Source organism: Chenopodium album, chromosome 20 (assembly GCF_948465745.1).
Source record: "Chenopodium album chromosome 20, dcCheAlbu1.1, whole genome shotgun sequence".
Classification (NCBI taxonomy): Eukaryota; Viridiplantae; Streptophyta; class Magnoliopsida; order Caryophyllales; family Amaranthaceae; genus Chenopodium; species Chenopodium album.
The window spans coordinates 31,553,700-31,566,450 of record NC_137853.1 but is presented as its reverse complement, the minus strand read 5'-3'; the positions used below and the strand labels follow the sequence as shown (position 1 = coordinate 31,566,450).

General features: G+C 37.8%; 1 protein-coding gene across 1 annotated transcript; it reads left to right on the top strand.

The window, feature by feature from the left end:
* The first annotated feature begins 11,307 nt into the window (after window positions 1–11,307).
* LOC145597027 (uncharacterized) lies at window positions 11,308–11,951 on the top strand. The gene is made up of 2 exons (XM_081653208.1): window positions 11,308–11,441; window positions 11,561–11,951. The coding sequence occupies exons 1-2, from the start codon at window positions 11,308–11,310 to the stop codon at window positions 11,949–11,951; spliced, it is 525 nt and encodes a 174-aa protein (XP_081509334.1).
* The last annotated feature ends 800 nt before the right edge of the window (window positions 11,952–12,751 follow it).

Here is a 12,751-nt window from a genome sequence, read left to right as displayed (position 1 = left end):
TATTTATTCTATATTATTTATTCTATTTGATTGATCACCTATTATATATTGCATGTTTAATTGGGAATATGTAATTGAAAATCACGCCTAATAAGATAATTTGGACAACAGGTTTAGGCTCCCAGTAATCTTGTTGCTAATTTCATGTGATCATAATAATTATATTTGTGTGCATTATATATTCAACCGACTTAGATTAATTAGTTTGGAGCGAATAGAATATTGTTTGTATGTCTTTTTGGGTTCCAATTAATACATGTCGCTATAAGAATCGAGTAGAGGCCAATACGGGCGGTATTGAGTTCATGACTTAATCCGTACCATCATCCCTGAATATCCAATTATATATGGTTCTGGACCACTATGGAGTAAGTAATCTCATGGATTATGAATGGGGTGTAACCTTCATGGATCAAATCGTTGTTGCCTTCGGTTTTGTCCCTTTTCGTGGTTGCCTTTAATGATCCATGAATGGTTTACAAGTTCCTTAAAAACTTGTTAGCAGCTCCCTACTTTTTTGTCCCTATTGTTATATGCCAAATCCGATTTCCTACGATTGCCAAGCAAATTCACCTATGCTCAACGTAGGCGCACTTTGTGCGACGCCTACAATTTAGCGACTCCACTAGGGAGGATTCTTGATTACTTATTGATTTGAGTGATCAACATTTAATTGAGATGAGTGGATGAGGTTCAAAAGATTCTTGACATGTATTTTCTCAACTTAATTGACATTGTCTCATATGCATTATCCGTATTAGGGGGCATCATTGGAATTGTCCGTGGTCCTCGAAATACGTCAATTTTAGGTTACCTTTTTGCCGCACAAGTACGTGTTTTACGTACGTATGTGGTTAGCCGTGGGTATTTATGCTTTACCTAAAAATGCTCAGGGCAATAAGGGTCGGTCTTAAATGTTAAATCCACCAAGCCACGGAGTCGGGTTCGATTTCATCACGAACCCGCGGTGCAGTCTGAAAGCATACACCCTCAGAAGGTAGGCTGCCTTGCTTCGCACCAAAACTCTTAACCGTGGTACCTTTTGGACACCCTTTGACCGACCTTAGTATGAACATAGATCCTTGTTAGGTTGTGGAACTTCTTTGCATCATGCGTGACTATTTGTTTACTTGTGCATTTTGATGTGTTTTTTTCAACTAACCGTTACATGTTCGTGTTTTAATTATGTGAATATACTAATTTATTATTGTCGAGTCTTGGGAGTCCTCTTTTTATTTTTGAGTCACTTCGGATTTTTTATTTATTCTCGTATCTTGCACAACCGTCAACTTATTTCGGTCATATATGGAATTCTAGAAAGATATATGTCGTGCTACCTATGGATCTGTAGCCCCGGATGTTATCTTTCATTTGGCTCTGGTTTCGTCTAATTTGGAGTCACATATCAAAAGTTATGATTGAAATACGAAAGTCTATCCAATTTAGGAATTCTATCTTTAATTAGTTTTGGTGGATAACTTTTTTATCTTTTCGTGTCAATCTCATCTAGTTTTAAGTTATAACCAATATTCTACTTTGTTTAGGATTCTAACTCCCATAAGATAGGATTGTAGATTTTTTTTTTTTTTTAATCTTATTATATTTTTCTTATCTCATGAGTCCTAACTCTTGTAGAATCCTAGTCCATGTCAAACTCTTAAAAGATATAATTTTAGAATTCTACTCCTATTCTAATTGTCACTTCTTAAAAGTTCTCTTCCATCTCAACTTTCTATCTTTTATCTTTTTTCCACCTAAGAGTCCCACTCTAGTCCATATTTTTTGATTTTTTTTAATCTTATTTATTCTTTTTTTATTTTTTTTATTTTTTTTGGTGTTCCACCCAATTCAACCTTTAGGCTAATGCGGATTTAAGGATCAGTTGTGGGTGGTTAGGTTCCAGTACCCTCCCAATTATTGTTGCGAGGGATCGAACATGCGGTCCTCCTTACCAAGTGTAGCCCCAATCACCTCTACACCAACAGCCAAATGGTTCATTTATTCTAATTCTATCATTTTCATTTTATTTACATTTTTATTTTATCTTCCTCATTTTCTATTCATTTTTATTTTATCGTTCTCATTTCCTATCCATTCTAATTCTATCCTTTTCATTTTTTATTTTATCCTCCTCATTTTCTATCCATTTTTATTTTATCCTCCTCATTTCTCATTCATTCCAATTTTATCATCCTCATTTCTTATTCATTCTAATTTTATTGTCTACATTTCCTCACCATTTTAATTTTATTCTTCGTGTCTTGGTCAAACCATGAGTCAAAGTCAAATCTTCGTGTCGAGCTTTGTAAAGTCCTAATCCCAATGAGTCAAGCCCATTTATAAATAAGTGTCTTCTTTAATCCAAGTCCATGTCCACTCTCATGTTAGTTCATTTTTGTAGTCTTTTGAGTCATTTGGTTTCTATGTGTGTCCGTCCATACTTCGCGTCTAGATCTACGGTCATATCACGAGTCAAAATAATTCACTTAATCACTCACGAGTCAATTCAATTCGTCCACACACCGTGTTTGAGTCGAGTCGTCGCACACACTTTTCATTAAGTCGAGTCCTGCACATTATCTTTTATGTAGACCTGATCAAGTTGAGCCCGGCCCGCTGGCCGACCCGATTTTGGGCGGGCTTTGGGCAGTTTTTTTCGGGCCCGAAATCGGGTCGGGCCCGGTCCGGCTCGATTTTAAAAAAAATTTGGGCGGACTTGGGAAATCGATTTTATGCAATTTTAGTTGATTTTTTGGCCTGGCCCGAAATTGGCCCGCCTAGTTTGGGCACACAATCTCCGGCCTGAAGTTTGGCCCAGCCCGTTAAATAGGCAAAATTTTTTACCTTGGCCCGGCCCGGCCCGCCCATTGATCACCTCTGCTTTTATGACCGTACTAGGATCATGCATGGTTGTCTTTCCGTCATTGTTACACCCAAAAAATCAGATTTTTGACTTTTGTTTGACCTTCTTGACTTTGACCGAATGTAAAAGGTTTTTAGAGTCAGTAAAAGGTCTTTGGGCTAAACTGGTCAAGACATAAGAGCAATTGGGCCGATTTCACATAAAGGCCCAATACATAAAGGCCGGTTTAGGAGGCTAATGGATGTTTTAATTTTTGAAGAAGTGTTGGCGCCTAGAAGCATAACCGTACAACAGTTATGAGAGTCAGCCATAACCGCTCCATTTTTCCTATAAATAGAAGTGCAAGGATCAAAGGAAGGACATTAGAAAATCAATCAACAATAAGCATTTCATTTCTTTTAAGCTTTCTTCTTAGCTTTCGTAGTTTCCCTTGGCTTAGTAGCCAAGCGATAGTGTAGTTTAGCATGTAGCATGTATTGAAGATCGTTCGTCTTTTCTAATTGTATGATCATGGAGGTAACCTCTCCTTTAACTTGTACAATTGTAGACTTGACTCTATCCTTTAATTAATGGAATGCATTTGTATCTTTGGTCATATGTCTATCTACTCGTTTCTTTGAGCAATCTAACTTGTTTTACTTCTTTTGGGAAAGCTTCCTTATTGTGTTGTTTTACGTTAGCAAGGTTATCAATCTTTGAAACCGGTAACTCGAGGCGCAACCCCCTAATACTCTAGAACAAGATAGAGTATTTAACTTGTTGGTAAAGAGCAATATTTATCTCAACAAGTTTTTTGGCGACTACAGTGGGAGAACACTAAACTAAATCCATTTAACTTTGTTAATTTGGAAGTTTTTTCCCACGGCTCCTAAGCGTTCATCACGTATAGGAAATACTTAGGAAGATGTTAATTCATCTGAACACAATCCTGAGACTATTTTAGAGGATCAACCAGATTTGAAAAATCAACTGCCAATGGAACATATGGCACATTCTTTTGAACCATTCGAGTCTCACACACAAAGGCAAGATGAATCGGTTTTAGAAGGAGTAGAAGGCCAGTCTCCTACCAGACACTTACTTAATACAATTTACACTAAGTATGTGGAAATTGTGAAGAGTCTGATGGAAGATCTAAAGGAAAACAACAGAGAGCAGTTTGATAACTACTATCGTGTCATGGTGGAAGAAACCGCCAGAGTGGTAAAGGTCGAGTTGAGAAACTTTGATTTTATTACCCAACAAGCGGTTACCAGACAGGTAGATAGGATTATTCTAGATATTAATGATACTCTGAACGCTACTTGATACGTTCATTTTATATAGTGTTTTACCCCCATCCCTTGGTCATATTTAGGAGTATTCTTGGCTCTTTAGAGCCACTTTTATTACTAATAGGCATTTTCTAGTGTTTTCGTAGATTTGGTATTGTTTTATAGGAAATTGCAGATTTGGAGCATTTTCCCGCACTTATGGGAGCCACTACGAGCATTAGTGATATATGACCATTTTTTCGTAGCCCAAAGACCGGTTAGAGTTATCAAATCGGTGATTAAGGGCTCGGCAAAGAAGAGACCGAAGCATTGGACCGAGCTATAAAGGCCCCAAAGAGGAAATCCGGATTGGGCCAAGAAAATGGCCCAATCGAAGATGATCCCTTGCCCGAGAGCTCGCCCGACCGGGTAGTGGCCTTGCCCTAAGGCGCGCCCGGACGGGCGAGGAAGAAAGAAGAAGAACGCTTTGCCCTGGTACGCGCCCGACCAGGCGCGAGTGAGACTCCACTCAAGCAAAAAGGCGGGCCCGGCCGGGCGAATCTCTGCCCGACCGGGCGCGTGTTTCTGAAGAGGATTTCGAAGTTTTTTTTACTTTGTTTTTAATTAGGATTTTTTGAGCTGAAGTATAAATACGTTTTGTTAAGTTAGAGACGATTACCTCTTCTCATTAGTTATCTCAGATTTAGCTTTAAGCTTTGGATTATTACTATTGTTCTCTCTCTACACTTTTGGTTTATGTAATTCATTATTTCCGTTTACTTTGGTAACAATTTCTCCCCCTTTTATTTTCAGTAATTTAATTGCTTTGCTTAATCATGTCTTGTTTATTTGCTTTGCTTAGTTTAGATTTTAATATGTGTGAGTAGATTTATTCTAGTGTTGTGGGGATCCATAAATAATATAAAGGGGTGAATTATTATTGTTAATTTTCACTGCTTTGATTGATTTCCTATTGATTGATTTAATGCTATGCAATTAGATTAGGCCTGGTTTAATTGTATGAGTTTTGCAATATTGATTCGAGATTCGAGAGATGAGAATTAATGTTTAGGCTTAGTTTCAATAGGCAGGTTAATTTATAAATGGTTAAGTCAAGATTCGAGAGATGCGATTTAATACCGGTAGATTAATTATGTGATTGTAATACGTAGCGAAAGCCCTTTATGATCTGATTAATTGATGCATTGATGATTGATTACTATGTTTTACCCTGGAATATTATTTATTGGTGAACCTATAACCTAGGCTTTGTTATATTGTTATTCTAATAATTCTTAATCGTGTTAATTTAATTAGTTCCTTTAGTTTAATTCCCCCTAAAAAATAAATTGGTTACTTAATAGTTTAGATTATATTAATTAATTAGGAATAGAAAGACTTGTTTTCCTTTGGATTCGACCCTACTTCCCTATCTTCTTTAGTTAGAGGACTTAGGTAATTCTTTTGATTAGGAGATACGACTTTATCTTGTCACTACTAACATGACATTATCAAAGAGTGTAGCAACCGAAGTAGTTACAAGACTTGAACCTTTAGTTGAGAAACATAACCAACTTAATGAGAAGTTGATGAATGTTCTAACCGCTTTAGGAAGTGGGATTACCGAAGTAAATCAAAGGAATAACGTCCCTCTGGGATACCCTAGAGTAGAGAATATGACAAGATCTCATGCAAATCTTCCCCCTTTGTCAGTTCCAAGAAGTATCCTTCCTATTTGTTCTGATGAGGGGTATAAGAGTCAAGGGAGAGTTAATAGTTCAGGGCCAGGTTATGAGTCCGGCTATAACCATAATGGCCAAGGTCCATCATCTTCCTCCTTACCTCCATCGGTTACCACATACCATTAGCCTCTTCAATGGGTAACATACCTTCTTTAGGAGCAGAGATTGGTGTTAGTTATGACAACTATGGTATTGGAAATCTATCAGATCCAGCATGCCACACACAAGCTGCTGCATTTGCACAAAGGATGCGCTCTCAACTTATTGGTATGAATGGCCAGCAATCATCTACACAACTTGGGAATTATAACCAATATTCATGTGGATATCCAAACTCTGTCCACCCTACACAAGGTTCTTCATGGAACCAGGGTCAGGCCAGTGGTCCATATGGAGAAAGATATCTAGCAATGTCTCAACACAATCCTAATACCTTAGGAGGGACAAGCACTGGGTATAGGAGTTTCCACAATCCTCAAGGGAACCAACATAACCCTTTTCATATGCAAGATACACTAGTTCAACCTAATGGACCAATGCAAGGTCAACCTCCACAAATGGGACAAGAACCCCTGCTCAGACAAGTGGAGGAGATGATCCGGAGGGCCATAGGTCAGAACGGTGGATATGCTAGAAGAGGAACCTACAGTCCATACCCTGAGTGGATTGATAGGATGTATCCATTCTCAAGAGGGTTCAAAGTTCTTGAATTCTCCCCTATTTTCTCTGGCGATAGTACAATGTCTGCTGAGGAACACTTGGTCAGATTCAATTGCCAGTGTAGAGAGTGAATTCCATAAGCTTAGAATGTTTTCCAGTTCTCTTAATAGTACTGCATTCTCTTGGTTTACTCACTTACCACCAAACTCAATTCAAAATTGGTAAGATATGCAAACTTAATTTCTTCGCCATTTCACTAGAGTTGAGGCAGGGGTCACTATAGGGTATTTAGCCAAGATAGTGCAGGAAAAAGGGGAACCTGTAGGGGATTACATTCACAGATTTAAGAATGCTAAGATTAGATGTCACTTAAATATACCTGAATCAGAGTTTGTGTCTATCGTCCAAAAGGGTTTGTCTTTTCCTTTCAGGAAAAAGTTTGAAGGACAATACTTCCCTGATTTTGTCGCTTTGTCTAGCGCTGTAATCGCTTATGAGAGGTGCTTAGAATAAGAGTCTAGATCTAAACATAAGTACTATGTTGGCATGGCTGAGGAATGTGATCAGGAAGATGATGTGTATGAGGCAGCAATAGATGAGTTTGTACAGGGTCCTTCATTTAAATGTCCTCCTCTAATTAACAAGAAGTTTACTTACAAGAAAGATTTAAAATCTGATCAAAAGAGGGAATATACCTTTGACATTAGAAATTGTAAATCTTTGATTGGCTTTTGAGTCATAAAAAGATTAAGTTAACAGGGAGACATAAGACTAGAAGTCTTGATGAGGTTAAAGGAAAGAATTACTGTAAATGGCATGATGCTTTTACTCATAAGACTAGCGATTGCATAATATTTAGAATAAAGATTCAGGATGAAATAGATAAAAAGCACATAAATTTCCCTGATGAGAAAGTTAGCTCTTGCGAATTAGTGTCAGAGTTTGCACTAAAGTCTGAAGTCTATGAAATAAATTGTTTTATGGTAAGTGTTGACATGGATATTGTGCAGGATAACATACAAAGTCTGAAAGAAGTTACTGCTGCAGTCAGATTGTATGAAAGGCTAGTCAAGGAAAGAGTAATTGTGTCACCACAATGCCAGGATGATGACTATGAAGACATGATGATATGCAGATGGCACTTTAGTTCTGCTCATGCTACCAATGAATGTTTTGCCTTCAACGGGTTTCTGAACAAGAAGATCAGAACGAATGCAGTGAGAATTTCAGAGCAAGAATACCAGGCGATGAATCTTGCTGAATTCAACCCTAAAGGAAAGAAAGATAAAGCCAAGTCTTCTGAGAATGGTTAAAAAGCATATAGGCAGGGCTGGCCATTTTGGATATCTGATCCGATCCGATCCGAAATTTCGGATATCCAAAAATTTCGGATCGGTAAAGTTTCGATCCGAAAAAAACCGGATATCCGGTTTTCGGATATCCGAAATTTCGGATCGGATCACCGGATATCCAATCCGATTATTAATATTGAAAATTTCTGGGGTTTTTCCAAACAAAAGTACAACCAATCACCTACAACAATTCTACAGTAGCTCTTTTGAGTTAGAGTTGGTTGGTGAGTTCGACAATCGGCAAAGTTAAGAGTTGATTTTCTCATCAACTCTAATAATAATAAATAATAATATTAATAAATTAAAATCTTATTGCTTCTTCAGTTTTTCTTGTCACGTGAGCGGCAAAAGTGTGGGGTCATGACCGGTGACGAAGTATTGAAATCAGCTATGGTGAGGCTGCTTGGGAGATGGAGATGTGAGATGTTTATGTGAGTGTGGCTGCGTGAAGTACTGAAGTGTGAGGGTTTGTAGGAGTGAATGTGGGCTTTTTTTTTTTTTTGAGGAAATAGTGAATGTGGGCTTTTAGTGTTTGTTTAATGTTATTATTTTAAGTTTATTATAAAATCAGATCGGATTGGATATCCGAATTTTTAAAATATGCGATCCGAATCCGATCCGAAAATTTTCGGATATCTGATCCGAAAGTTAAAAATCCGGATCGGATATCCAATTTTTCGGATCGGAGCAGTAGGATCACAGATCGGATTGTTCGGATCGGATTTTCTACCCCCCCTTACGTATAGGTCACCTGACAATATAAGTAATCACAAACAGAAAGCACAGTCTTATAAAGAGGCAATTCAGTTGTTACCTCTGCAAGTTAAGGTGGTAGAGGGGCTTAAGAATTTGCGGCACAATATTTGTCATTCTTGTGCAGATCTGCCACATTTTGAGTTAGTCAGGACTGAGACCATCCCAAATGATCCGGGTTGGATACCTAAACACCAAAGAGCTCATCACAAGAAGAGGACAGAGATTGACAATCTGACCACTTCTATGATGAATAGGCTGGGATAATATAAGGTGAATGAGGGAAAGGAAAACTTTTTGCCCATGGCCAAACGAGACAACTATGTGAGCATGAAAAGAAGAACAGAAGGAGTGTTGAAAGATAAGGTGACGAAGAATGATAATCTGAAGCTCAAGGAGAAAAGGAAATCCATAAAAAAGGCGAAATCAGTTAGAAGAAGTTTAAGCAGCCAGATTCAAGCGATGGCAGTTCAATTGGATGATGATGCTTTAAAAAGAGGTGTCCTGAGAACCATTCCATCACAAATTGTTCAACCCGGAGTTGACATAGTGATTAAGCAATCAATGGATGGTGAAAAGTCTATCGAATTGCCTACCGATGATATCTAGAATCATCCCATAGTGAAGGAGCTGATGGAAAGCATTCAGAAAAAGACCAAGCTCCTAAATATCATAAGGAAGAAAACGTAGGTGAGGATCTGATGGTCACATATCAACTTGCATCTGAGTTAGTAGACTATGACCTGGAGGGTCTTGACTTGGAGGTATCAAGATCAGATCTAGAATTTCTATCAAAGTATTCAGAGGAGGATTGCGAGGCAGATTGCAATACCATGACTTTTCTAGCGGAGTTTAGAGCTCAAGTGGTGAAACCTAGCACCAGTTCATGGGCAGATGAAGTGGATGAAGTAGAAGCTGCAGATAAGTATAAACTCTCTACTATATTTGCTAAGTTGAATAAAGCAACATCTAGTTCACCTAGTAGAGAAACGGTAACACATGATCAGGAACAGTTAGTCATTCGACATTTATTAAGAAATTACAATGTTAATAATGCACATAACAAACCTCTTTTTGTGACTGTGAATTTCGAAGGGTATGAGCTAGGAAAAGTATTAGTCGATACTGGGGCCACTATAAATCTAAAGTCTTTGTATGTTTTTCATAAAATTAGTAAAAGCATGAAAGATTTGGCTAGTGTTAAGATTAATATAGCTGTCTGAACGTATTGAAGGGTTGGCATGTATTCAAATCCAAGTAGGTACCACTAGGACTATCTCAGCATTCTTTATAGTAAAAGGATAGGCATCTTGTAATGCTATCCTAGGTAGAGAATGGTTGTATCAAACGTATGCTATCCCTTCATATTTGCATCAGAAAATAATATTATGGAATGGATTACGAGGTAGTTTGTGCTGATGTAGAGGCTTTTATGATTGATACTAACCAAGAATTTCCCAGGGTTCTTGTGAAGTCAACACCAAAGACAGATGAGATTGTACTCAAACTTGATTCTCAGTCAGTTCCTAAACTGAAGGTGGTATCAAGTGCAATCGCCAAGATAGAAGAGGCAGATGCAGATGAAGACAAACACAACTCACCTGTAGAGTCTAGTTCTGAATTTGGGGTACTTAAGATTGGATATGTTTAGTATCTTTTCTTTGTACAATTGTAGTTTAAACAAATCTTATGGATAATTACACAAAAAGCAAATTCAAACTTGGTACTTTATTAGCTCTTCAAAATTTATATGCAAGTTATTATTTGCAACGCGATATAGAGGTTAACACAAACATGGAAACTCCTGAATGTTTATCTGACTACTCAAACTCTGATGACCATACTCGATCATCGCCAAACTCTGACAAGGAGTTTTATGGTGGAGAAGATAATGAAAAAAGTATGGGCTTAGAGTGAAGATATCAAACAGGAAGTCCATGATCCTCTAGAAGAAGTTAATCTCGAAACGAATGACTGTCCTAGATTCACTTATGTAAGTAAGGAATTACTCGAAAAAGACAAGTCATTATTGATTGACATACTTCATAAATATAAGGATTGTTTCGCATGGGAGCATCACGAAATGCCTGGTATAGATCATTCAATCATCCAGCATAGGCTTCCTATTAAACCTGGTTACAATCTTGTAGTCCAAAATCCAAGACGTTTATCGCTAGAGTTAATTCCAAAAATAAAGGAAGAAATTGCTAAACTCTTGGAGGCAGGATTCATACAACCCTCCAAATATGCAGAGTGGATAGCTAACATTGTTCCTGTGATTAAAAAGAATGGCAAAATCAGAATATGCATAGATTACAAAGACATCAACAGTGCATCCTCAAAGGATCAGTACCCTATGCCTGTAGCAGAAATGTTATAGACGCTTCATCAAGACACGAGTTTGTATCAACACTAGACGATTTTGCTGGGTATCACCAAATAAGGATCGCTGAAGATGATCGCTCAAAGACTGCATTTAGATGTCCAGGCTCTTTGAGACTCTATGAATATGTGGAGATGCCATTTGGACTTACGAACGCAGGGGCAACGTATCAAAGAGCTATGAATCTCATATTTGTTGAAATGATTGGCGACTTTAAGGAGGTTTACATAGACGATGTTTTCGTAAAATCCTATGACTTATCAAAGCATTTTTGGAACATCTCATTTTGGCTTTTGAAAGGATGAGGAAGTTCAATCTAAAGATGAACCCCCTTAAATGTGCCTTTGGAATTAAAGCCAGTAACTTCTTGAGATTTCGGGTTCATAAGAATAGCATTGATGTTGACCAGAACAAGACTAAGGCTGTTCTTGAAGCGTCACCTCCAACCAATAAAAAGGAACTCTAGAAGTTTCTGGGACAAATTATCTATGTTCGAAGGTTTATCACTAATCTGGCTGGAAAACGAAAGTGTTTTCTCCTCTTCTTAAACTCAGACAAGGAGAAGAGTTTAAGTGGGAACCAGAACATCAAGAAGCCTTTGAACAAATTAAGAGGAAGCTGGCTACTCCACCAGTACTAATTCCTCCCAAACAAAATGGAAAGCCGTTAAGGTTGTATCTTTCATCTACAAAAGATTCAATTACAAGCATGCTAACCCAAGAGAATGAACAAGGTCATGAACAACCAATTTTCTATCTAAGTAGAATCTTACATGATACTGAAACCAGATATACTAACGCTGAGAAATGGTATTTGAGTTTGTATGATGCTTCCATCAAACTTAATCATTATTTAATGGCTTTTCCAGTGAAGATTGTCTCACCAACAGATGTGCTCAAATACCTATTGAATCATCCTTTCATTAAAGGAATGTTGTGTAAATAGAGTATGCATCTATCACAATTCGAGCTGACTTATGTGCCTCAAAAGGCTGTGAAAGGACAGGCCCTGGTTGATTTCTTGGCTGACCATCCACCTATGGAGAATGTTATGGTCCAAGAAGACAAACCGTGGACTATGTTCTTTGATGGATCTAGTAGGAGAGAGTCAGCTGGAGCTGAAATTGTGATTTATTCACCTTATGGTGTAGTGACTAATATGGCGATCACTTTCTCAATTCAATGCACAAATAATAGAGCAGAGTTTGAAGCCTTAGTGATTAGTTTGAGGACTCTGAAAGTTATGGGAGTTACAAGGGTTAAGGAGTTAGGCGATTCACAATGGGTGATAGCCCAAGTAAACAAAGAATACCAAGGAATTTCACCTTTGGCGATGACCTTTTCATCTATTGTTCAAGACCTTGTTAATGCTTTTGAATATATCCAAGTCACTCATATCCTGAGAGAAGAAAACAGAGAGGCTGACTTTTTGGCACAACAAGCATTGCTACTTGATTGTGAAGGTTTTGATGAATCAGTTATCCATATAAACACATACAAATTGAAACCTTTAGATGAGAAAGTGAAGGCAGAAGTGCACAAGTACAATATCCTTGCTCAAGACATAGATTGGAGGGAGGAAATTAAGGAGTACTTGAGACATCCTTCAAAAGGAAAGTGCCAGCAAAAGTTCGACTAGCAGCTACCAAATACTTTCTTATGGGGAGTAAGTTGTATAAGAAAGATCCTCAAGGCATTTTACTAAGGTGTGTTAGAATAAAGAAAGTGTTAACCATTTTAGCTGAG